The following is a 26,047-nucleotide window of genomic DNA, read 5'->3' on the forward strand; positions in this document are numbered from 1 at the left end:
TGTCAGTTGTTTTACTTTCACAAGGTATGAAGCTGGTATTGATGATTGTTGAAAAATTGGTGAATAATGACATGATTGCCGCTAATTCATTAGACATTCTCCATTTTTTTTTATGTATTGAGTCCATATTCTATTTTTTTCTCTGCCATAGTTAAGGTCTTTCCATTGTGGATAGAACCACAGGAATCGGAAGTTCTATCAATAAAGTTCTGAAATAATAAAGTCGACTATAAATAGAGCTTCTCGTTCAGAAGTCTACGAGAAGCTCTATTGGTAGTCGACTTTATTATTTACAGAATTTTATTGATAGAACTTCCGATTCCTGTGATAGAACCTGTAGTACATATTTAGTTGGTGTCTAAAGAATTCTTATTTGATAGAAATTAAAGTGAATTGTTCATTTAATGTTTTTGCTCTGTCATGGTCGTTTTCTGCTAGTATACCAGCTATAGTCTTTAGTGGTGGTATACTTTGAAAGTTCTTCTATATCTGACCTGGCCCTATTATTTGAGCATTTCTCGTAACTTGGCGTCCGTCGTCCGTTTTTGTCTTTGTTAACCTTTCCAAAAATCTTCTCTGTAACTACTGGGCCTAATGTTATCGAACACATGTCTTTTAGAAAGTCGTCTGACAGTTTTTGTTAAACTTGGCAACAATATATCAATGGTGTTTCTAGTTTAGCGAGTGTGTTTGATAACATGGCTTAAATTAAAGCATAGGGATAAAATGCAAGTAACTTCTTTTGCAAACCGCTATGAATAGCGAAAACATGATGTATAAAACATGTTTAGAATGTTCAGCTCTACCTAATTTCAATTTACGTCAAAACGGTCAAATAATTTCTTGTAGGAGTGTTCGCACTTATAAGAAATTTTTTACCATTTTCCATACTTGCCTATTATATTTAAATATATAATGAATTGATAGAAATTTTAAAAAGCAAAAATTACCAGAACGACAAGGTCAACATGTCCGGCGAAATCTTTAGTCGACTCGTTAGTGGAGTTTTCGCTCTTAATGATTTTACCAATCCTTGGTGTTTTTACCAATTATCTTGAAAACTATAAGCGATAACTAGAAACTTTTAAAACATAAATGAACAACAAAACAAGATCTACAAACAAGTCAAATTTCTGTCATAGTAAGTAGACTTTTTAAAGTAAAGATTGCAATTAAAGGACGAATTTGTTTATCCTGTCTTTCATATGAATGAAATTAAATAAAACGGTGTAAATTCTTGAAATTTATTACGTATGTTGGTTAAAGGAACTGAATTTAATTATGATTTAAAGGGAGACTTTGATTTTCAATGCAATTATTTATATAAGATATCTTATAAACTTAAGGAGATATCTTATAAATAATTTTTATCTAAGATATCTTATATACTTTATAAGATATCTTATAAACTTTAGAAGATATCTTAAAAAGTATATAAGATATCTTCTAAAGTTTATAAGATATCTTATAAAAACTGGATTATATAAGATATCTTATATATTATATGAGATATCTTGAAGTTAGAATAAATAGTAAAACGGCTTGCCATAGAGTTCCCATTGTTTAAGATGCACATAGACCTATAGATTAATGACACGTGCTTCTATAGGCTTTTTGTTTTTTTTCAATAGCTGTTATGTATTTACAAAACTGTTTACTATTTTCTTTGATATCAACTACAATCCTATCATTTATTTAGTGAGTAGTTTCTAGTCATGCTCCACTGGTTATGTTCATAGTATGATCTTTACATGGCTCAGTGAGTTTTGATATATTGGTCATTTGTTTATTTGTACGTTAAGACGTACTTTTTAACTATTAAATGATTGGATAATTTAATGCGTAAACTATAAATACAAATGTAGTTATGATAGTATTTTTATTACAGATATTTGAACCATACTGTTCGTATGTCATGTAGAAATAGAAGATTCCATATTGTAAATACAGGACCTATGTACCTCATAAATGGTAGGTTTTGTATTCTGTTTATATGTGTGTTTTGTTGCTTAACATTTGTCTTGAGCATGGCTATAATATTTGTTTTAATAAGCTTATTGTGTTATGTTACTTCACGCTTTGCTTTATGTGTACTAGTTCAATGTTGTTATTAATTTGAATGGAATGATCAGTAAATGACTATCAGAAGAATATTTGGTATAATACAACATGTTTAAGGTTAAAATGTGTAATTTGTGATGAGTACAATATTTCCCATGGTTAACATTCTATGTAAATAGATTTGTAAATAGATTTGTATGTAAATAACATGGAAAACCATTGTTGTCCAGTATGAAATATTTGAGTATTGTATTTTAGGCATTGTCACCTAGAATGAATAGAGTTATCTTTCTTTGTACTGATTATTTGTATTTGCATTGCAGGGTCATTTCATATATCACACAATAAAACGAATCCATTGATCCTGAGGTGTTTATTTTATTATACGACCAAAACAACCTGGTTACAGAACTAGAGTTGTTTACTGCATGAACAGACACTGGTTACACTTCGAAAGTGAGAGGCTCTCTAAAACTGATATAAAACAATTTGAAAAGCATGATAGTTCTACGCCTGACTCTTCTGCCGTAGGGAACTTTGGGACCAGGCAACCTTAGGCAATTGCATATCATTTGTACATAGTGTGGACAAAAGCTTTGCCGTAGGGAATTTTTTTTTATGAATTAGAGAAGGGAGGTGATAGAGTCACTCTACCCCAACTTTAGACATCAATTCAAAAAGTTCCGTAACTTTACCCACATTGGCCTTTGGGGCCAGGAAACCTTAGGAAATTGCATATTATTTGTTCATAGTGTGGACAAAAGTTTTGCCAGAGCAAATTTTTTTTTGATGAATTAAAGAAGATAGTTGGTAGGGTAACCCCATCCCAACTTTGGACCTCGATTAAAAAAGTTCTGTAACTTAACCACCTGGGCATTTGGGACTAAGCAACCTTTGGCAATTGCCTATCATTTGTACCTAGAGTGGGCAAAAGCTTTGACATAGGAATTTTTTTAATAATTAAAGAAGGGAGGTTATAGGGTCACCATACCCAAACATTGGACCTCAAATTAAAAAAAAAAATCTGTAATTTTACCTACCTGGGCCTTTGGGCCCAGTCAACATAACTTCATAAGGCAATTGCATATATCATTTGTTCCTCGTGTAAACAAAAGCTTTGCCGTAGGGATTTTTTTAGGAATTGAAAAAGGGAGGTGGTAGGGTCACCCTATCCAAACTTAGGACCTCAATAAAAAAATCTGTACCCACCTGGGCCTTTGGGTCCAGTCAACCTTAGGCAATTGCATATCATTTGTTCCTAGTGTGGACAAAGGATATGCCGAATGTTTTATATTATGTTTCATGAGAGACTCTTGTTTCTGTATACAAGTATTTTCCTTAGTGTTCTTTGTTGCCTCTTTAGAAACACAACTAATAGCGACATGAAAATAACACTCACATTGACAAGGGAATGTATACCTGTTTTCAATTTTGCTATTTGCCAGCTCGTTTTTTGTTGTGAACTCGTATACGTAAAACAGCCAAAATTTACAACGTTCTATTTGGTTTTCAATTTTCCCACTGTCTTATAAGAGTTAAAGGAAATACATTTTAAAAATAACACTCTTCATTTAAGTACATACATTGTTGCATAAAGACAAAAACTCAGCTATGTGTTATTTATATACAGTCTGCAGTAATAATGAGTTAAAGTTTTTAAAACATTTATTAGATTTATAAACCATCCTGGATTTTTACCAAACTTGGACAGAAGCTTCTTAACAATCAAAAGATAGTATCGAGAGGAAAAGTTTTAATAATTGTTTCCCCATTTTTGTTGAGCCTGTGACTTTTGTCTCAAATTCGAGACATAACGATCCCACATTCTGTCGTCGTCGACAACAGTAAAAGTAGGCGAGACACTGGGTTCCGCGGAACCCCTTACGGTTTTTTTTTTATCAAATTTATTTCAAGTTTTACTAATTCCATTGATAAGATTGGAATTGAAGTTTTGTTGCTTTTTACAATATTTAGTGAACATTTCTCACTACAATAAAGTATATTTTAGCTAACAACTGACAAAAAGGTTTCATGTGGGAAAAAACACCGGTCTGAATATCACATTTTTCTTGATACTATACAAATAATGTGAATGCTCAAATTGCATATTTAACATTGTTGTGCTGATATTTAGAGCAATTATCAATATTATAATGATATATACACACCATGCCCTTTTATATGGACATTACTAAAAAAAACTTGTGCTTGCTTAACTCCAGTGGCAAATATAACATGCATGTTCAGGACAAGAACAATTTAACAATAACTACAAAAGGTAGGTCCTGTAATATAGTGTCATCCGAAATAAAAAAAAAAGGGTCACGGAAATTTTGACTGCTACTGGACATTGAAAATATATTAGATAGGGACAGAAACTGTGTCGTCTTACAGGCCACCGACGCCCCCTCAAAGGGATGTTGGAATGCAGAGAGTGTGACACTCTCTATACACTAGGCATCGGATTTAACATCCCCACTCTGCCTTTGCCCTTTTCCACCGAATGAGTAAGAAGAGGAAATGCAATGTAAAATGTATTAAGGTCATTACTAGTAGTGAAACTAGTGGAATATGTTTACCCTAACAAGCAGTTGCGTATTTAGAGGGGTGTTTCGGGGGTTGGAACCCCTTTTTTTGACGATCAATGTATTTGAATGGGGACATGTGGTTAGAATCCCCCCTTTATACTGGGTTAGGATCCACTTTTTTAAATGGCTGGATCCGCCACTGTAACGGCGCTATGCTCAGGAAACTAGCAACATTCTGGATAACGCCATCACAAGTAGAAAAGAAATGCAACACATTAATTTTATCTCTTCCTCCCCTCGCCTTGTGCGAGTCGCCATCTGTCTGTCTGATCCTCCTATTTATCGAATTTACCACGATCTGGATGGTCACCTAGGATTGCCTTCAACTAAGTAAATTTCATTCGAACGTACTTTGACTTTTCCTTAAAATTCAATGGAAGATTAAATCCATGTTATATCAATTTTCATTGGTCAAAAAAAATAAATTCCGCGATCGCAAAAATAAATATGCGGTTGCGTTAATGTAAAGATAGTTTTGCGATCGCATAAATGGGTTTATGCCATTATGCAATCGCATAAATAATAATGCAATTCCATAATTATGTATGCCATCGCATAAATACATTTATGGCATCGCATAAATGAATTATGCGATGGCATAAAAACGCCATTGTGACACTATTCCCGCGCCATACTCCCCTGAGGTGAATGTTGGCTACATTCAATGGCCCTTTCGTTTGTTGAACGGCAGAGCTTTCAGAAGTTCAATTCTTTTGGTATGTAAAGCATAGCACAGTTTTCTATTTAAATACTCTACTTTGAAGCAGTTGTCCATACATTTGCATCTACAGCCACATGCGCATAATAATCTACTAGGGTCTAAAATAAGCTGTATATTTATTATTAAGCTGGTTAGGTTAAAGCATTTATCACAGTTTTTAATGCTATGAAGAATGTAATACACAATCTTGAACAGGTGAGTCCGGCCTGTGACCTGGCATGACCCCGGACTAGCTTGAAGTTTCCTATACCTGTGTGTATTGCACTACCGTACGATAACCAACTGTATGTAAACTGTTTATTGTCGTAAAGTATGTTGACGGAACATTTGATTAACCCTGTAATACATAAATGTAAAAGACATTTATCCGAGATTTAACGAAATAATCAAATGTTGGTCGTAGTAGTCGAGTCCGGATGGTTACCTGAAGTAACCCCGGACTCGGTGTATTCTATGTTGGTAGACATCGATAGAGATATAAAACTTCACACATTATTTGATGGAAATATGTTTTTCATTTTTATTCATTTAACTTTTTGCTTATCAAATTGTCATCGGAAAAATTAACAAAAGACTTTTGTCCGAGAATCAACGAAATGACACCAGACTCTCCTGACCAGTGCTCGATAATTTTTTTTACTGTTTACCGACATAATCGTGCAACTAATTCATGACGTTTTGTTTTATCAAAGTTGACCTCATTTGAAATAACCTGATTGGTTGTTTAATTCCTATTATGAGGTCACCTTGGGGCATGCTTGATTCACATGCTAAAAATATTCCAAATTTGATTACAACTTGACCAGTTCTCGATAATGTTATAAAAACTTCAAAATAAAAATAAAATAAGAACTATGATTTCTATTTGATAAAATGAACATTTTACTGATAATTGGCATTTAAATTTTACTGGAATGGTAATATATTCACAGAAATCCAGAGATTCTAAATTTGATCTAAATGTGAACTGTTTGGAAAACTATCTTTTTCCGTATAAAATGTTCACAGTTCATTATTTCTCACACTGCAACATGTGCAAACAAACAGTGCAGTACCATGGCCCATCAGTGACATATGAAACACCCAAATTGGAATATACATAAGGAACAAGCAAGTTTACCCAAAATATATTGTTTACATAAAAATGGCGGTGGTCAAGTGAACATATGAAGGGGCTCTAGGGGGTCAAAACATGATGATACAAACGCCCAGGATTGAATATTACTGTAGGAACCACATCATTTGAATAGTAAATGAATTTATAATCGATCCATGTTGTTTCAAACTACTAAGTTAAGTTACGATAATGCGAAATGTACATTTCCTGTAAAGCCCCTTTTAAGGTATACCTAAAAACAAAAAATATTTTAATTCAAAAGTGTTTTATTTTCATTAAAAAAAAAATCATTTTTGTAGGCTGTTATCGAGCACTGGTCAGGGGAGTCTAGGCGAGTCCGGACCGTGACCTGAAATAACCCCGGACTGGGAGTATACGAGTTATATACATATACATGATATACTAGGGGCCATTTTAGGACCTTACGTAGTCCAAATAATTATGACGTCTTGAAAGGCTATGCTAATTTTTTTCTTTGACGCCTTACTTCGACGTAAATTAAAAAAAATATAGCCTTTCAAGACGTCATAATTATTTCGACGTAAGGCGTCAAAGAAAAAAATATCATAGCCTTTCAAGACTTCATATTTATTTAGACTTACGGAACCTACTCCTTTGAACAATAAGACATATATTTTTTTACAATATATGAATATAGGTTACAATTTACATAGTATATACACATTACTCTGCATTTTATACCTAGTCAAATAAAATAACTTACATTTTAACCAAATACCTGTTGCTGTTGTTATGACAAAAGTTTAGTTCTCTTTCACCGTTTGTTCAATGTCAACCAACCAGGAAGTTATTTAGGACATGTCTATACCTGATTCAACTCATCAGTAAATATTTAAATCACAGAGAAAATAACTGACCCAAATAATAAAAGTTAAAAATAATTTTTTATCATTTGAATGACATCCATTAAATTTTCTATTAGAGGAAATTTGTTTTGTTATCCTAATTGTTTCTAAAAAGGGAAACCTTCTTTTGAAGAATCTGGATGTATTTTGTTTTCTTTTTATATGATGACAAAATATTAGCTATTTTTCTATTAAAGTTTTTTGTTAGTCCTATAACATATGACCTCAGGGGCATTATTTACTATTTCTTATAAAAATAAATAAATCAATGTGTCAACGAATTAAAAAAAAAAAGAAAAAAAAGAAAAAATCAGTATAAAAAAATTGAAGTCATCGGATTTGCCCTGCCTGAGACAAAAGTCATTGTATGCATGCAAGCCAAGGGATTAATATCGGGAGGTGCCATAAACTATTTGTATAAAGCTAAATATATTAGAATGTGGAAGACCTTGATGCTTTATACATTGTATGCAGATTCCGTATTTTACAAAGATTATGTCCTTCATTTGTCCATTGTCCTGAATTTTCAAGATTCAGTGACTGCTTGAAATATCAGTGATTAAGGTTAAAGGTACATGACTAGGTAAACTATATGTAGTGTATGGATTGATTTGATATTAAAAAAGAGTGTGATAATTTATGGTCATTGTAAAGGGTCTTGCTCCTTCAGAGGCACATCCAGCCATTTTAAAAGGGGGTTGGGGGTTCCAACTATATGCCCCCATTCAAATACATTGATCGTCCAAAAAAAGGGGGGTTCCAACTCCAGGACCCCCCACTGGATCTACCCCTGATCTGGTTAGATGACATCATACTGCTTGATGTATGGATCAACTAAAGTTGTTTATTATTTCTTTGTATTGGTAGGTCAGACAAGTGGAGATGACACACAGGCACTTATAACTTATATTAAGGTATATAGGGGGTAAAAATTCTGAGACAAGTGCCTTTGAGATGACACTAAACTGCTTGATGCATGGATCAATGAAAGTTGTTTATTAATTCTTTGTAGGTCAGACAAGTGGATTGGGTGGACACAGTATGGCTAAGACACTACAAAGATTGTCAGACAGAATCCAATAACATAATTGACAAGATGAAATACCCAAAAGTAGGTTTAAATTGGAGGTAGTCCAGATAATTAAGCTGTCTGCTGTGGGTATTTTTCGATTTTTACTTTTTTTATCCCACATTCCAGAAAAAATTAAAATAGCCTTGCCAGACGTCATAATTATTTGGACTAAATTTGAGGCAGCTTTTCTACTATCGAGAATTAAGTATATGACATTAATTCATCTAGTGTTCTGATGAACGGCTAGAGTAGCTGCTCTGCGGTGTTGCATTTTACCGTAAATGCATTACAATGTTATTTATAGCGCAAAAAAGAGAAGTGGAATTTCCAGCATTACAAAAAATATTATCATTAGGGACCTTACGTTTTGAATTTTCCTCAAAGTTTAATAGATGTGAAATGTGTGCCAATGAGACACCTCTCCATCCAAGTCACAGTTTATAAAAGTAAACCATTATAGGTCAAAGTACATGTATTAGTTTGTGAGTAAGTTAGTTCAAGGGGGAACCAATAGTGGTAGGCCAATATTGATTAGTAAACAGTTTCATAAGCAAATGCCAAATTAATCCATGTGAGGATGGTCTGGGATAAATAGAGCAAAATCCTGCATTCTCGCAATCTCCTTGCACCTAATTTCATCTTTTAAATGACCATTTTTTTATGTATGAAATTAAAGAAAGAAAAAAATATCTCAAAGAAATTTAATTGTTTTTTATGTTATAGTTTTTTTAAATTTCATTATTTTATCATTGCTTATGCTTAAAATTTATTTACATTTAAAGGAGTTTTATTAATATAATAATTCGGTTTGTTAGAAATATTGATCGATTTATTTTGCATAACTATGTGCATTTGTCTTTTTCTTTTGTAAACTGTTCAATAAGTCGGATACATAAATCATTTGGAAATGTTATTTATATGAGGTCGAGTTGACAATATTCTACTTTCGTTTTTGACCTTGATTCCCTGAACACCACGTGGGTTTTGAAAAAATAAACGTCAAAAGATACTGTTTTGCAGATTCTGTACAATATGATCTACTACACTTTCTTTAATTTGACTGATATTATTCCATAACATAAGATTGTCATCCTATCTGATTGTCTTCACGTTTTAAAAGTAAAAAAAAAAAAGCAAAAAAAAAAGCCAACGAGTTAATGACCGTCGGAACGTCTCTATTGTTATCCTTCAATGACCATCTCTCTTGTTATCTTTGAAAAGAAACGATGCATTCTAACTTTAAATCGACAACCAATCAGTGACCTGAATTTATGTGAACTATATTTAGCCCAAGGTAAACACTTGACTTTTCGTACTTGTTTATCGTGACCGCTACTTTGCGACAATACATCTCTCGGTTGCCTGTAAGCATTTGAAAAAGATATTTTTTCTTTTTGAATTAAGATTTTTGCCAGTGAAGTAGCCGGCACTTGAAGCCACCGTAAACGGCGGATTTCCGCCGACTACCGGCTTTAATGAAAAGCCCTGGACTGATCATTGTGTGTTTATTAAATACTGCAGTCAAATGAATGAATGACAATGAATGATGTTATCAGAATTTAAATTTAAGTTTTTATTTACTTTTGAAATAAAATATTATACAATTTTATAACATTAATAGGAATAGACTAAAAAGGAGAAATGACTCAATTCAAATGAGAAATAAAAATAAAAACCTTAATAATCCAGTCTTGTCTTTTAACTTCCTATGTATATGACAAATGTGGAGTCTTGCATTCAACTAAGCTTGTTTGAATAACTTTTATATGTTTTACTATGCTTAATTATTTTGTTAAGTGTATACCAATTTATGATATATATATTATTTTGTATTTTATGAAACTTACAAAATATGATAATCTAAGAATTATTAATATTTATGGTAATTGAAAAATTAGAATGAGAGAAACCACACAATAAAATTACATCATGGAGGAATAGTTAATCAAAAAGACATATCATTTCTGTTGAACAGAGTAGGTCAAACTTAGACGAAAGGGATAGAGATCAATTAATAATTGTAAATTCTGAAATTATTGCGTGCATTTATTATTACGATTATTTTCAAAGACGGATAAAAGTGTGAGTTCAATTATTGCAATTTTAGAAAAATCTTCAGAGAGATCATTGGTTTAGTTTAAAAAAAAGCGAGTTCTTATTATCATGATACTCACTGAATGGCATTATTTATATTAATAAAAAACAATAAATAATTTCTAAATTTACAGTATCATGAGTATGGAACATAGTTTTTCTATAGTGTTTGAACATTTTTTATGTTGATTTTTTTCTGTTAATTTGACTATTAAAAAACTTATTGTAGGATACAGACTAATGATGATTGTTTATTAGAATTAAAATTTCTCCTTTTGAGACTGCAGTTAAATAATAGAGACCAATATCTAAAATAATACAAGTTTTGCTGAGGCAATTTTGAAAACAGATTACTTTGACCTTCCACCTCAAAGAATTAAAAATGAACTGTATTGTTCCAAGAAAATATGGACTGGTATAAGTGTTCTAACAAGAAAAATCTACAAGTTTTATGGCTGGTCCCTTATAAAGGCACTTATAAATTACTGCTAATAATTTTTGACCATTGAGAACAGACATTTCTAAATATATCAAATGGGAAATGCAAGTTGTTTGAATGTTAATATATATATCAATGTCATGAGTGTATTTATGGCTAATTCAATTCACAAGTAAGATATCTAAAAAAAATCTTTATATGATTATAGGAAAGCTATGCTCCTGTATGAAATTTCCATTTGAATCCAAGTTTCGTAAGATTTAAACAATATGGTATATTTTAGTAACTGCATAAATTGTATTATTTAATAACATCCACTTATAAATATTTTACTCCATCTGTTTATTTATTTTGCTTTGTCTGGTAATTCCATTACTGTATACCAATTTTAAAGATACACCTTTAATCAAAGTACCTGTACAAAAATCTACGATTATGGTAATTTTTGTTTACCTTCTGTTATATAAGTGCCAACTGCAGTGCTCTGTTATTATGCTATAAGGAATGCCTTTCATTTGTTTTCATTTCATACACATTAGGAATGAATGATGAACATTTTGTTACAAAATAAGAACAATTAAAACATATTCCTCTCTAATAAACTTGTCATATGTAAACTACTAATCACTTTCCAGTTATTGTGCCCAATTTTTTGAAATGGGTGAATATGCCTGTAAATTTGAACATGACAGAAAACAGTAAGCTAATACTTGAGAGACTTTCTGATTCAGTTTGATTGAAATGAGGCAGACATTTCTTTCATAAAGCTATTTATCATGTTTTTGAAGTAATTTTTGCTGGACATTTGTCATTGGTATCTATCTATTTCTAAACTTTAAATCAACAATATAGGAATGAAAAACCAACATAAGAGGTATCTAAACGCAGTATATCCAAATGGATCTTGTTGTTATTGGAAGCCATTTATCAATTATGAGAATCAGCTGAAAAAAATATGTAGCATATAAAATATAAGATGTTTCTAAACTTTTAACCTTTGAATTTCTATGAAAAACGAATTGAAAAAATAATTCTCTAAAAATCACCAGTATGACAATGGAGTACTGTACAAGTATTACTTCATTGCCATTAATATAACCATGTGTCACATGCTCATTTAACTACGCTGCAATGTCAATCCCATATTCTCTCAGTCTAATAATGCAGGTGAAAATTTAATATCAGTGTTATATTATATTTTAGTTAGAAACACCTTTGGTGCTACTCTTTGTAAAAATAACATGTATAACAAACATGCTAGGCCAAAAAAAGATACATGTGTTTTCTGCTAACCCTACCTACCATTATTTTTAGTGCCTATGCTAACACTTTTTATGCCATTTTGGAACAATAAAATTGAGAATGGAAATGGGGAATGTGTCAAAGTGACCACAACCCGACCATAGAGCAGACCACAATGGGTCTTCAATGTAGCAAGAAACTCCCTCTCCCGGAGGCCTCTATCTGTTCAAGTCAGACTGATCCCCTAGTAGTAACCAGAAACTCCAGCATCCGGAGTAGGCCCTCTGTTCAAATCAGACTGATCCCCTAGAAGTAACCAGCTAAAAAATATTTGTAAAATAAAATGATATTGCCTGCATACCTACCCTATTTTTTTCCCCAGCGCATTAGTGGAAACACATGTATTATTTGTTGGGCCCTATGTCTTGTTTTTCATCATTTGCAGCATTTTATTCAATCTCTGAAATGCAGCCCTGTGTCATTCTTTTGTCAAACTTACTCTGTCACACCAATAACAATCAGGGTTAGGGCATGTAGTGATTGAGGTTGTTTGAAAAAGGATGACATGAGCCTCTTTCTGAGATTTTATTACTTACTGATAATCAGGAATATATAAGATACTCTTCAGTCTTTCTATATAAGTATATTGTACATGTGTATTTAAGCTTCTGAAACAATAAGACATGAAGGATTGTTCTACATGTAACGTGGAGTGTTCTACATGTAATGTGAATTGTTCTACATGTAATGTGGATTCATTTATTTTCGTGGACACTGAATTCGTGTATTAAGGAAAACTTGCATTTTCAAGGATATTTGATTTTGTGGTTTTACAAATATTTGCACACAAGCCTACAGAGAAATTGTTAAACACAAAAATCCAAATTTATCTGTATCCATTAAACCAACAAAAATTTGTATCCAACAAATAATTATAAATCCACAGTATTTGAAAGGAAAGAGCTTAGTAAGACCCTGTAAAATATTTTGTTCTGCTTTGGTTTTAGAAGAATCCATGAGAAATACTTAAATTTTGGGGTATGCCAATAGATATTGGTCAATGGCTATAATATTTGTTAAAAATTTACAAAAGGCTCTCATGTAGGTTATAGTCATTACTTTACATACTGTGAATTTATTATTATTTGTTGGAAACTAGAAGTTATAATAGGAATTTGGTTTGCGATCCACAAATATTAAAAATAAATGCATGTAGGAAAAATATGTAAACATTCTGCAATAGAGTATATATCATGTTTCTGAAATTGTAAGTTTTTCTCAATTCACAAAGATTGGTACCCAATAAAATTAACAAATCCACATTAAATCATGTTAATGACTACTTGATGTGTAAATAAAGATAATAAAAAGATCATTGCATTCATTGCATTTTTCGGATTCTTATACTGCAGATCTATATAAACAAATTTTATATACAAGCCAGTTAAAAATTAGAACTTTTGATGAATGCTATAATTTGTGATTCTCTCGATCCCACACAATCCTTGAAAATTAGTAGCCCACAAATGATAACGAATTTACATCACCCCCCATCCCCCCTTTCCCACATTTGTATACATCCATCCATTAGGCCAGGTTTTATATACCTCATCTGTTCTAATACTCTTTCTGCTTATTTATAGGTTTACATACGCTTCCCAGTTTGTTTATTTTAGTTGTTTTTGGAATAATTGTAACACTACAGCACACCGACATGACATCTTGATATTTATGGCCATTTTCACCTAAACAAATTACAGGGTTTGTGAAATTTATATAAAAAAAAGTCCAATAGATTATGAATAAATTAATTTGGACCTGAACAAGATAAATCCTATTTTACCTACCAAGATGACATTGTAGAAAAAAACATCTACCTCAGTAAGAACTGCAGCTTTTCTACAAATCATTCCCCATTTTTGCTTTATTAAGAGATTACTTCTGTTGGTTTTTAGTAACTTCATTTCAAATATTCTTAAAACGATCACAAAAAGCTGCAAACGTAAAAATGATTACAACTTTAGATGTTTTGATAACAAATGTTTGATAAGAGGTTGGGGAATCATTGACCATGTGAAAGGTTTATTTAATATCTCAAAAGCCTTTACCAACTTGATATAACCAGAAAATTAAATTCTGTGCCAGCAGTTTTCATTATGGATATAATATTTCTTTGTTTACTAAAATATTATTTGGATTAATATTCATTTTTACAGACTCAATGGCAAATTTGGTTTTCAATAAAGGTTTTGTTGAGACTAACTTTTTATGCTTTGAGGGTTTTAGGAATCCATGAAATTTATAGGTTATGGCATAAGTTGGAAAACAACCCAGTCAGTTATGCATCTTTGAACTTAATCATTTGTTTCTCAAACTAATTACCAAGAGAATAAGGCCCCAAGAATGTTTTGAATCTTTGCAAAAGTGAATGTTTAGAATTTTAAATAATATTTTAGAAGGAATGGGAAATCTGTATCATTTTTTATCATAACACAATATTAAGTGACATTTAATTGTTTATTGCTAGGTTGATTGTAAGTTTCCATTATAATCAGATCATGATTTAAGTATGGCCCTGCTGAGTCTGGTTCTTATATCAATAACTTCCATCAATATGCCATGTAAATAGATACCACTTGTTATATGATCAAATATAAGTGCCACATTACCTGTCCTGAAGTATTTTATTTATATCTGTATTTGGCTTTTATCTAAAGTAATACAGTCAAACCAAGTCAAACCAAATCTCTGTTATTAGTACACTTGGACTGTATGGTATAGTAGCTATGAATATACTTTATATTTTGTATCCTCAGCATTTATTACTAGTTAAACTGAATGCTTAAATTTCGTTTGCATTGTTAGAAAGTACGGCAAGGAAATAGTTGACTGTGCACTTTCCTAAGGCCTTATTATCTGAAGTCCCCAAGCTCATTCTCAGATTCAGCCTAATATCTGTGTGTTTACCAAAATTTAAAGGAACATGATTTAAAAAAAGCAAAAATTTTTGCGGAGTGGACTCTTTGATAATTGTAATTGTTCACAGAAATGGAAAATCAAATAAGCTGTTAAAATGCTTGAGGTGCAAATCCCTAATGTTCATGGAATAAATGTTTTATATGAACAAAGAACTACTGATGATACTCCAATCATACTTGTAATACTGTGGATTTTTTTAATTTCGGGAATACCAGTTTTTGTGGGAAAGGAATATTGTATTTTTCATGTATAATTGATTTTGTGGTTTTTACAAAATTCTACATAAAGGCATAAGACAATTTGCACTTGGCTGATGTTCACCTGTACCAATGAGAACCATGAGAATAGTTAACTCAAGAATAATAATAGAATCCAAAGTAATTAAACTCAATTGTAAGTTGAAAATGTGTATTAAAGTACTTGATCATTTTCTGTTGGTTCAATTTGTATTTCAATGGTACTACTTATCAACAGTAATGACTTCTACAAATTTTAATTTTAACTGATTAATAGAGTGCTTTAGAAAAAAGTTAAAAATCTTGTAAATATATTGATAACAACACTAACAAAGCATAAGTAACTATATTAAGTGTCTGATCAATCAATACACATAGCTTACTAAAATAAATTTATGTTTGTATTTAAAAACGAGGGATACATAACATTGCAATGTTTATTTAATAAAATCCTAAAATTCCCTTTTGATAAAGGTTCTATGATTTGCATAATTCAATTCTGTCTTTATACCCTGTTTGTAAACTTCATTCTAGCACAGCTTGAAATACTTTTTGTATTTTTTAACCTGAAAGTTTAATGAATTCTTGTGGTGTAATAGACTTAAGATATGGTGCCGTGACCAGGACTTTGTATGCTGATACTTACAAATCATCTGGAAAACTGTTATATTTATGAAATTAACACAGAAAAAATATATTATGAGTGGCTTTGTACTAATTTCTTATTTTGAATAGTATTTTGGTGCTAAAACAGATTTGTTGCAGATGCTTTTATAAAGTGATGAGTCATAAATGTGTTGACTACTAGTAAAAATTTGAGGATTCTTTATGCAGAAATAACAATATACGTCATTGATAATAGTGTGGGTAGTTCGTTAAATATGGTATTGATGAATACCAATGTGATTAGTCAGTTAGACAAGATATTTAACTTTTTAAATGACTGTATTTTCAAATGAATAAGAATGAAAAATTTAATAATACACATTAATTGTAACAACCTTTGTTTGTCTCTTCATTACTAAGAACTCTTGAAATAGATGATTGTTACTTTTCTCAACAACAATATTTGTCTTTGTTTATACCAAATCCTCTGACAGCATACTGAACATTAACTGTAAAATTTAAGAGGTTGCTAATCAGACAGATGAGGCTGACCTTATGTGGTTTTTGATGTTATTATTATTTGTTATTTAAAACTTTCATCACAAATAAAGGCCACAGGAGTAAACCTCTGTTTAAAAATCATAAAACAATTGAGAGAAAACAAATCAGGGTTACAAACTAAAACTGAGGAAAACACATCAACTATAAGAGGAAAACAATAGAACAAAAGAAGCGCTGAACTGCAACAAAAACAAATGTTAATGCAACATACATAAAAACAAACTATTAGATTAATAACTGACACATTCCTGACTTGGTACATGACATTATAAGTAAAATGGTAGGTTGAACCTAGTCTTATGACCAGCCAAACCTCGTGTTTAATGACAATGCTAAAATGGCAACATCACATGACAGAAATACAGTACAAATAAATGCAACAACACTTACAAGTGTGACAAATATTTTTTATCAATGTGGCCATGTTCAATGTCACTGACCAGATGTTTTGTTGATGTTTTGTTGATAATCTTTCAAGCAGACCTTTAGAAGTTTGTCACAGTTCATTAGATTTATAACTGACACGTTCCTGACTTGGTACAGGACGTTATAAGAAAAATGGTAGGCTGAACCTAGTCTTGTGACTAGCCAAACCTCGTGTTTTATGGCAATGTTAAAATGGCAACATCACATGACAGGAATGCAGTACAAATAACAAGTGTGACAAATAATTTTTTATCAAAGAGTACATGTTCAATGTCACTGACCAGATGTTTTGTTGATAATCTTACAAGCAGACCTTTAAAAGTTTGTCACACTTCAACAAAACATGACAAATGCTCTTCCTAGCTTGCAAAGATATTGTGGCTAAAACCCTTAAAACATCTAGAAAATTTCTTGTCATTTACCAATCATTTATTATATATGATGCAGCCTATTTTATTTAAGATCATTAAAAACATACTGGTAAAAAAACCCTTTTATTTCTACAAGGGCATTCCTCATCAATAAATGATACAAAAACATGAAGGTTTAGTTCTCAAAAGGGAACTCCATAGATTATGGTAGAAAAAAATAGAACATCATATTAAGTTCTACTGTCACTTTATTTCTCATTGGTACACTTCACGAACCTGATATTAAAATGAAATTAGCTGCTATTTGTGATGTTCCCATTTAATATTTAAATACTTCTTGATTCTTCATTGTAGAATATAGATGGGGATATATTGATATCAAGTTTTTGATAACATAAATATCAATAATGTGGTCATTTTTATACGACCTCAAAAATTAAAAAAAATTTGGTCGTATATTGGTATCACGTTGGCGTCGATGTCGTCGTCCTTATTTGTCCTTAACCATCATCATCGTCGTCCGAAGACATTTGGTTTTTGCACTCTAACTTCAGTAAAAGTAAATAGAAATCTATGAAATTTAAACACAAGGTTTAGGACCATAAAAAGAAGGTTGGTATTGATTTTGGGGGTTTAGGTCCCAACAGTTAAGGAATTAGGGCCAAAAAGGGCCCAAATCAGCATTTTAAATGGTTTTCGCACAATAACTTTAGTATCAATTAATAGAAATCTATGAAATTTTAACACAAGGTTTATGACCACAAAAGGAAGGTTTGGATTGATTTTGGGAGTTTTGGTCCCAACGAATTAGGGGCCAAAAGGGTCCAACATTAAACTTTGTTTGATTTCATCAAAAATTGAACTATTGAGGTTCTTTGATATACCGAATCTAACCGTGTATTTAGATTCTTAATTTTTGGTCCCGTTTTTAAATTGGTCTACATTAAGGTCGAAAGGGTCCAAAATCAAGCTTGATTTTAAGAAAAATTGAATTCTTGGGGTTCTTTGTTTTGCTGAATCTAAACATGTACTTAGTTTTTTTTTATTATGGGCCAAGTTTGCAAGTTGGTCCAAATCGGGGTCCAAAATTAAACTTTGTTTGATTTCAACAAAAATTCAATATATGGGGTTCTTCAATATGCTGAATCTAACCCTGTTTTTAGATTTTTAATATTTAGAACCGGTTATCAAATTGGTCCACATTGAGGTCTAAAGGGTCCAATAACATTAACAGTACCAATTTTCCTGAACCAGATGCGCATTTCGACAATACATGTCTCTTCAGTCAAATCAAAATTGAACTTTATTTGATTTCATCAAAAATTGAATTCTTAGGGTTCTTTGATATGATGAATCTAACCATGTATTTAGATTTTGGATATTGGAATACCACAAAGGGATGGTAGGAATTGTCTTTGGGAGTTGTGGCTCAAACCATTAAGGAATAAGGTGCAAAAAAGGGGGAAAAAGGTTTCAAGGTTAATGGACAATTACATAATTTAAAAGCAGTATAAGGTTGGTAATTGAAACGCATCTTATTAGATATTCAAGAGCTTGCAGCTCCTACTCAGACTTTGTAAAACGTCATCAGTGTCTGAGTAGAAAGTTGATGAAACAAAGGTATGTCAAAGAACGTCTCGTTCTTTTTCTAAAAAAGTTCATCGGAAGGTACCAAGACCTTGTTGATAAATATTACCGTATCAACTTCTCAAATAATACACGATGGTCTTGATGTATAGATTCTTCGTACTGATGTTGTTTATCATCTTAACAACGTGTTTTATAGTTCTTTCATTTGTCTTTGTTCTATTATTAATATTACTTTTACTGTTGAATGGTTTCATGTGATATCCGTTTCACGTGGCTCGGTACTTATACATCTCGTCAATGTGTTTGTATTGGCTTTCATTATTTTTTTGTGGTTTGTTTTGTATTTGCGACTTTTTGTATTTCTTTTGTTCTTATAACGTGACTCTGTACTTTTAAAAGATCCCGTCAGTATGATATTGTTCTATTATATGTCATTATGACATATTTCTATTATGAATTACAATATACGTTGAACCACAAACGTCAAAATCATTCAATCACGTAGTGAAATTAACTATTTTTGGATTCTTATAAATTCTATATATAACTTTTGGACTAGTTTAAATCTCGGTCTATTTCTTAAATTTATTCTTTCATACTTTTGATTTTTTAACCATGTATGCTAACATTCCCATGAAAAATTTTTGAAATTGTTTGTACGCACATTGAACGACAAATTTATGTGACGTATAAAATTTTCTGACGTCAGACACTCAAATCAATAAATGTGTTCGTAGATAGTATATGTTTTTGTGTTCTGTTAAATTGTTCCTTTTAAAATTGTTAAACGATGATGACTGATGTACCCATATTTTGACTATTATATTTATTGTGTCTGTTTATTTAACGCATCAATGTAAAAATATCGGAAATTGATGAGACTGTCATTAAAATGAGAGGGTTAGCGCTATAGAACCAGGTTTAATCCACCATTTTCTACATTTGAAAATGCCTGTACCAAGTCAGGAATATGACAGTTCTTGTCCATTCGTTTTTGATGCGTTTTGTTATTTGATTTTGCCATGTGATTATGGACTTTCCAAATTGATCTTCCTCTAAGTTCAGTATTTTTGTGATTTTACTTTTTAATAGCTCACCTAAACTGCTCTTAAATTATGTATGTTGGAAAATTGCCAAAACCTTTGTTATTAATAAATTCCATTGGAAATTTGCCAAAAAACTTCAGTTTAATGAACTTCATTGGAAATTTGCAAATATAAAATGTTGCATTGGAGTTATCTTTCTTTGTCCAGAATAGTAGTCAAATCAACTTAAATCATGACTGTATGACATTTTATATTTTATGATGTATTTAAATGAGTAGTTTTTGTTGAAAACTCCATTAGAAATTTAAATTGAGATCATTTTTGGAATAAGGGAAAGGGGGAGGTGAAAAAAAATTGGTGGGGTTCAAATTTTCTTATTTCAAATTTCAGAAATGAAAAAGAAAATTTCTTCAAATGTCAAAGGATTAATAATCAACAGCATAGTGAATTGCTCAAAAGCAAACAAAAAACATTTTAGTTCATTAGACCATATTCATTCTGTGTCAGAAACCTATGCTGTGTCAACTATTTAATCACAATCCAAATTCAGAGCTGTATCCAGTTTGAATGTTGTGTCCATACTAGCCCAAACCGTTCAGGGTTCGACCTATGCGGTCGTATAAAGCTGCGCCCGCAGAGCATCTGTTGATTATGGGCCCAGTTTTCAAGTTGGTTCAAATCGGGGTCCAAAATTATTATATCAAGAATTGTGCAATAGCAAGAAATTTTCAATTGCACAATATTCCGCAATAGCAAGTAATCTTCAATTGCACAGTATTGTGCAATAGCAAGAAATTTCAATTGCCCAGTATTGTGCAATAGCAAGAAATATCTAACTGGACAAGATTGCGCAATAGCACAGTATTGTCCCGTTATAAATTGGTCTACATTAAAGTCAAAAGGGTCAAATATTAAACTTTGTTTGATTTCAACAAAAATTGAATATATGGGGTTCTTCAATATGCTGAATATAACCATGTATTTAGATTTTTTATATTTGGGCCTGGTTATCAAATTGGTCCACATTGAGGTCTAAAGAGTCTAAAATTGAACATTATTTGATTTCATAAAAATTGAATTCTTGGGGTTCTATGATATGCTGAATCTAACCATGTATTTAGATTTTGGATATTGGACCATAATTGGTAAATGTCCAATTTAAAATTTTTAAGTTTTTTAAGTTTAAGTTCTTAGAACACATTTATTCTGTGTCAGAAACCTATATTGTGTCAACTTTTTAATCACAATCTAAATTCAGAGCTGTATCAAGCTTAAATGTTGTGTCCATACTTGCCCCAACTGTTCAGGGTTTGACCTCTGCGATCGTATAAAGCTGCGCCCTGTGGAGCATCTGGTTGTATAAAGCTTTACATTTCATATGGTAGAAGACATAGATGCTTCACACCGTGTATGCAGATACCATAAGTTATAAAGTGTCTGTCATTTGTCCATTGCCCTTCACCTCATTTTCATGGTTCAGTAATGGCTTGAAAAAATATCATATTTTTTGTGATGCGACTTTCAGATACTATAGGCAATAGATTAAATATAGTTTGCATATAGACAGATTGTTATGTGCAAAATGTCTAACACACTGGTTTATCTGACCTTAACCTTTACTTCATGGTTCTTTGAACAATGTTTAGTTTTTGCGTTTTGGTCTGTTCTAGTGTACTTCAAGCAATGGAATTATTGTTAGGTGTACATGTAGGTCTGGCAGGTTTCATATGACCTTGACCTCATTTTTATTGTTCAGTGAGAAATATTACTTTTTCATGTTTTTTCCCCCCAGTTTATCAGATATATTAAGCAATTGGTCATATCTATTTGGTGTACGATTTGTTTTTAAATTTTTGCTTGTCTGCCAGGCAGGGTTCATCTGACCTTGACTTTATTTTCATGGTATTTTGTCAGTTAATCAGATACTATAAGCAGTAGGTAAACAATATCTCGTTTTCATGGTTTGTTTGTCATTATTTTTTTTCAGTTTTTTTCATTTCTTATTTTTAGTTTATCAGGTAGTTTAAGCAATTGGTCAACTATATTTGGTGTATGGAATTATTAGATCTTCATGTCTGTCTGGCAGAGTGCTTATGACCTGGACCTCATTTTCAATGCTCAATGCTTTTTTTATAGTTCATAGTTTCATGGAATGTTTGTACGGTATGTCTGTATGACACTGTTCACTTGACCTTCACCCCCTCATTATTACTTGATTTTGAGAAAAAGCTGGCAACTTTGATTGATAATTGTCTCATTATATCATACCACATCTCCTTAATTTTTAGACATTTCAGGGTGTGCAAACGTGTTTAAACCTTGAGGACAAGAAGTACTAGGATGTTTTAGCCTAGATTTTTATGTATTCGTATTATCTGATTCAGTCATGAATGCAATTGTTAAGTGCACAGTTTTCTATGCTTTCAAACTATTTATATTGAATCCATCCTGGTTTTCTAACTACAACTGAAAACTTCATGTGACATATACCATGTAAACTATTGGTGACATATAGAAAATTGAACTCCCTAAAATTTGAACCTGGTCAATTTTCCAACTAGGGGTCAAATGTGGAAAATAATAGGACGGGAGTGGTGTTATTTTTAATCAACGCCATTGTCCTACATTATTCAAATTTAACATTGAATCCTTTGATTCTCTGTTTTAACATCATACTAGCTATCAAATTGTACCTCAATATTATAGAAGTATAGATGTTTAAAATTATGAACATGATCGAGTGATCTAACACAGGATATGTTCCAAAATAATTGATACCAGACTCAACTTATATAAAAAAAATGAGATGATTGCCAATGAGACAACTCTCCACAAGAGACCAAAATAACACAGAAATTAACAACAATAGGTCACCGTACGGCCTTCAACAATGAGAAAAGCCCATACCGCATAGTCAGCTATAAAAGGCCCAGAAATGACAATTTAAAACAATTCAAACGAGAAAACTAGGGCCTAATTTATGTAAAAATTGAACAAAAAACAAATAAGTTTACTGATTCTGTATGATAGTAAATAAATAGACATAGCAAGTTGTTAGTTGTAGTACATGTATCAAAGTCGGGTAAAATCATCTGACTCCTTAGTGTAAATTTTATCCAGAAGATAAATTGAATTTTGCCAAGTCTTTGCTAAAGTTATCACATATAAAACCTGAAAACTCATTTTGTTTCAAACAAATACATCTAGGATTCTTCAGTCCATCACTAAGTAGTACTTTACTCTCCTTTTCATCTTTTGATATAACTATTATTCTATGAGACTCCTGGTCTGCTACAAAAATGTTACCATAAGTATCTGTACAAAGTCCCTGTGGTCCTGATAAATCCTGTGTATATTGCCAGATCTGTTTACCTGATTGATCAACACAGTATACTGCTTTAGCACCATAGTTACTATAGATTACTCTGTCGTTACAGTAAACAAGGTGAAGCAGGTCTGATTCACTCTTAACTTGTATTGACTTCAGTGTATTTCCTTTTAAGTCTATAATACGCATTTCATCTTTATCCAAACCTACAACAAGAGAATTATCTGATGATGATAATCCACAGCATTGTTTGTCTAATGTGATAACTTTGGTTACTGTTTCTTTCTCCATATTAAAGATCTTAATGGCATTCTCCCAGGGATAAGTTACGGCAATAGTGTCCTGATTGATCTGTGTAACACTGAAGGCATCACCAGGTATAGGTAACTTTTTTAGTAGTTTCCCATCAGGAGTAAGAAGGTTAACGTTGTCAAAAAGTTCTACAATTATAAGTCTTCCATCTATCAGACAAATCATGTCACTAACAAGAGACATGTTGATCTCTATCTTATCCTCAATGTTGATGGTCATGTTGTTTATGTTTGATTGTTCTTGTGATTCTACTTGTGCTTCCCTTCTCACACTTGTCTCTTTCTTCAAATCCATATCCGTTTTAACAACAGTTAATTCTCCTAAGGATCCTAACTTTTTTATTATCTTTTTTACTTCATTATTTTCCTTCATTTTGATGGTAAATTCTTTTGCCCTGTCGTCTTTGTCAAGATCATCTATGTATCGTTGACATTGATGTACTTTTTGTTCAATCTGATGTACACCTAAAAATGATTGGAGTTTTGAGGCATGTGGTATGACTGAATGTAACTGGTCTTGCATTTTCTTTAAGTTTTTCTGTTTTTCTTCAATTTCAGTGATTAAATCTGTTGCCTTTGATTTTTCTTCATTCAGGATGGTATCTGCCTCACTGAATATCTTCTTCTCTAGGTGGGTTAAATGTTTATCTATTTCATTGCGTATTTTCACAATGAATTCTTTAATGCTTTCATATTCTTGTTCTCCTCTTTTAATGTTTTGTGATTTGTTATTTTCAATTTTACCTAAGAGTTGTAAGATGGAGTTAATTTCTTTCTCTACAGATTCTTTAGATTTTTCAATCTTGGTTTTCTCAACAACGCTAGCTAAACTTTTTATTCCGGTACACTTTGAATGACTTTTGGAAATACATTGATCACAGCAAGGCATTAAATGACTGGGACAATACAAGTTAAGCTGTTGATCATGTTTGTCACATTCTGTTCTAACAGCTTGGACAGATGGTTTATAATTTTTGATATCAATAATCTTATGATCACGTGACAACTTAGATCTTTTGTGATGACCAGAACATATTGAACACAATCCTTCATCACAGTTGTAACACCAGATGTCAGCTTTAGTGTTAACTTTTCCTTCTATACAAGGTCCACATGGAATAGGTTTACTGGATGCCATGACCTAGAAAAATCCAAGATAAAAGTTATATTGCTTTATTGTCGAGGTCCAAATAGTTAATAGTGAATGGATGGTGATACTTGGTCCGAAATGAAAAAAGTACAAAATTCAAAGGAGAAAATTAACACCCTGATTTATCATGTGTTGAACAAGACAATGAATGAAAGCAAATATAATGTACAACAAACTACAGTCACTGAATGACAGGCTCCTGACTTGGGACTGGCACGTGTTGGATTCTTCAATGATTGTCTTTTGTTGCTGCTTATTGTGTTTGATTATCATGCATTACCCTGTTGTATTGATCACTTAAGCTGTGCTTCTTGTTTATTACATACGACAAAAATAATTTGTCATATAATTCTCAATCTCAAGGATTACATTTTTGATTATAAAGGAGTTAGTTCGGTAAGGGCCATATTAGGCCCTGATTATAAAGTTCAATGTTACAAGACAAACAATGTTTTAAGTCGACTTGGAGACTCAGACATGTGAGAAAGTTAAATAGAACTATTTTTGTCAAAGTTTTATTCTAAGACGTTGATTTTTACATCCATTAAAGGTTTAGATAAAAGATTTTGGGGAAATTTGACAAAATCAGCTGGATTTCAACCAATTTAAAGACCAGGAAACATAGAGATCGGGCGTCGACAAACTTGATATTCAAATAAGACTTCAAATGTCTTTACACACATTATTTTAAAAGATCTTTGTTGTCGAGGTATGCGCTCTATGTTTCCTGTCCAATAATCTATAGAAATTTGCCTATTTTCATTGATTATTCGGCGTGGAAAATCAATTTGAGTACAACTTGTGACGTCATAATGAATCGCAGGAACGTAAATTTTCAACTAAATGGCTTAATTCCTTTCTAATCACTGTATTAGCTATAATTTATTGCGATATTGCTCATAAATCCTAACTTGAAATTTACGTTAAAGAAGGGGGTACGCACTGAAACCCGGACCGGACCGGACTCCGGACCTGGACTTTGGTTTGAAACCCGGACCACAACTGGACGCCGGACCCGGACTGGATGCCGGACCTGGACTGTGGGATTTTTTACTACTTTGTCGATATTAAGATAACTGTCATGATAAACAGAACAAATTAAAAAAAAAAAAAAAAACACACACACATTCAGAACGGAAAATTAAACAAAAATGGATAATACAATAAATGAATATTTGTTCGAAATTATTCGAAATTTCTCCAAGAGTTTAATATTTTTGGGTCCTTGCTTTTGTATATATAC

At 31.9% G+C, this 26,047-nt stretch overlaps 2 protein-coding genes across 2 annotated transcripts in view; both read right to left on the reverse strand.

The window, feature by feature from the left end:
• Window positions 1-7,315, reverse strand: part of LOC139527314 (repetitive organellar protein-like) — a 42,896-nt gene extending 35,581 nt beyond the window's left edge. The window contains exon 1 of the mRNA XM_071322676.1: window positions 7,227-7,315. The gene's annotated coding sequence lies outside the window, so the exon portion shown is untranslated. The remainder of the gene's footprint in view (window positions 1-7,226) is intronic.
• Window positions 7,316-23,009: 15,694 nt separating this feature from the next.
• The window catches only part of LOC139527309 (repetitive organellar protein-like), a 63,361-nt gene continuing 60,323 nt past the window's right edge, over window positions 23,010-26,047 (reverse strand). Inside the window, exon 2 of the mRNA XM_071322663.1 lies at window positions 23,010-24,795. Within this exon, the coding sequence (XP_071178764.1) occupies window positions 23,128-24,792 (1,665 nt within the window). The 5' untranslated portion in view covers window positions 24,793-24,795 and the 3' untranslated portion in view covers window positions 23,010-23,127. The remainder of the gene's footprint in view (window positions 24,796-26,047) is intronic.

The sequence above is a fragment of the Mytilus edulis genome, chromosome 6, assembly GCF_963676685.1.
Source record: "Mytilus edulis chromosome 6, xbMytEdul2.2, whole genome shotgun sequence".
NCBI classification, from domain to species: domain Eukaryota; kingdom Metazoa; phylum Mollusca; class Bivalvia; order Mytilida; family Mytilidae; genus Mytilus; species Mytilus edulis.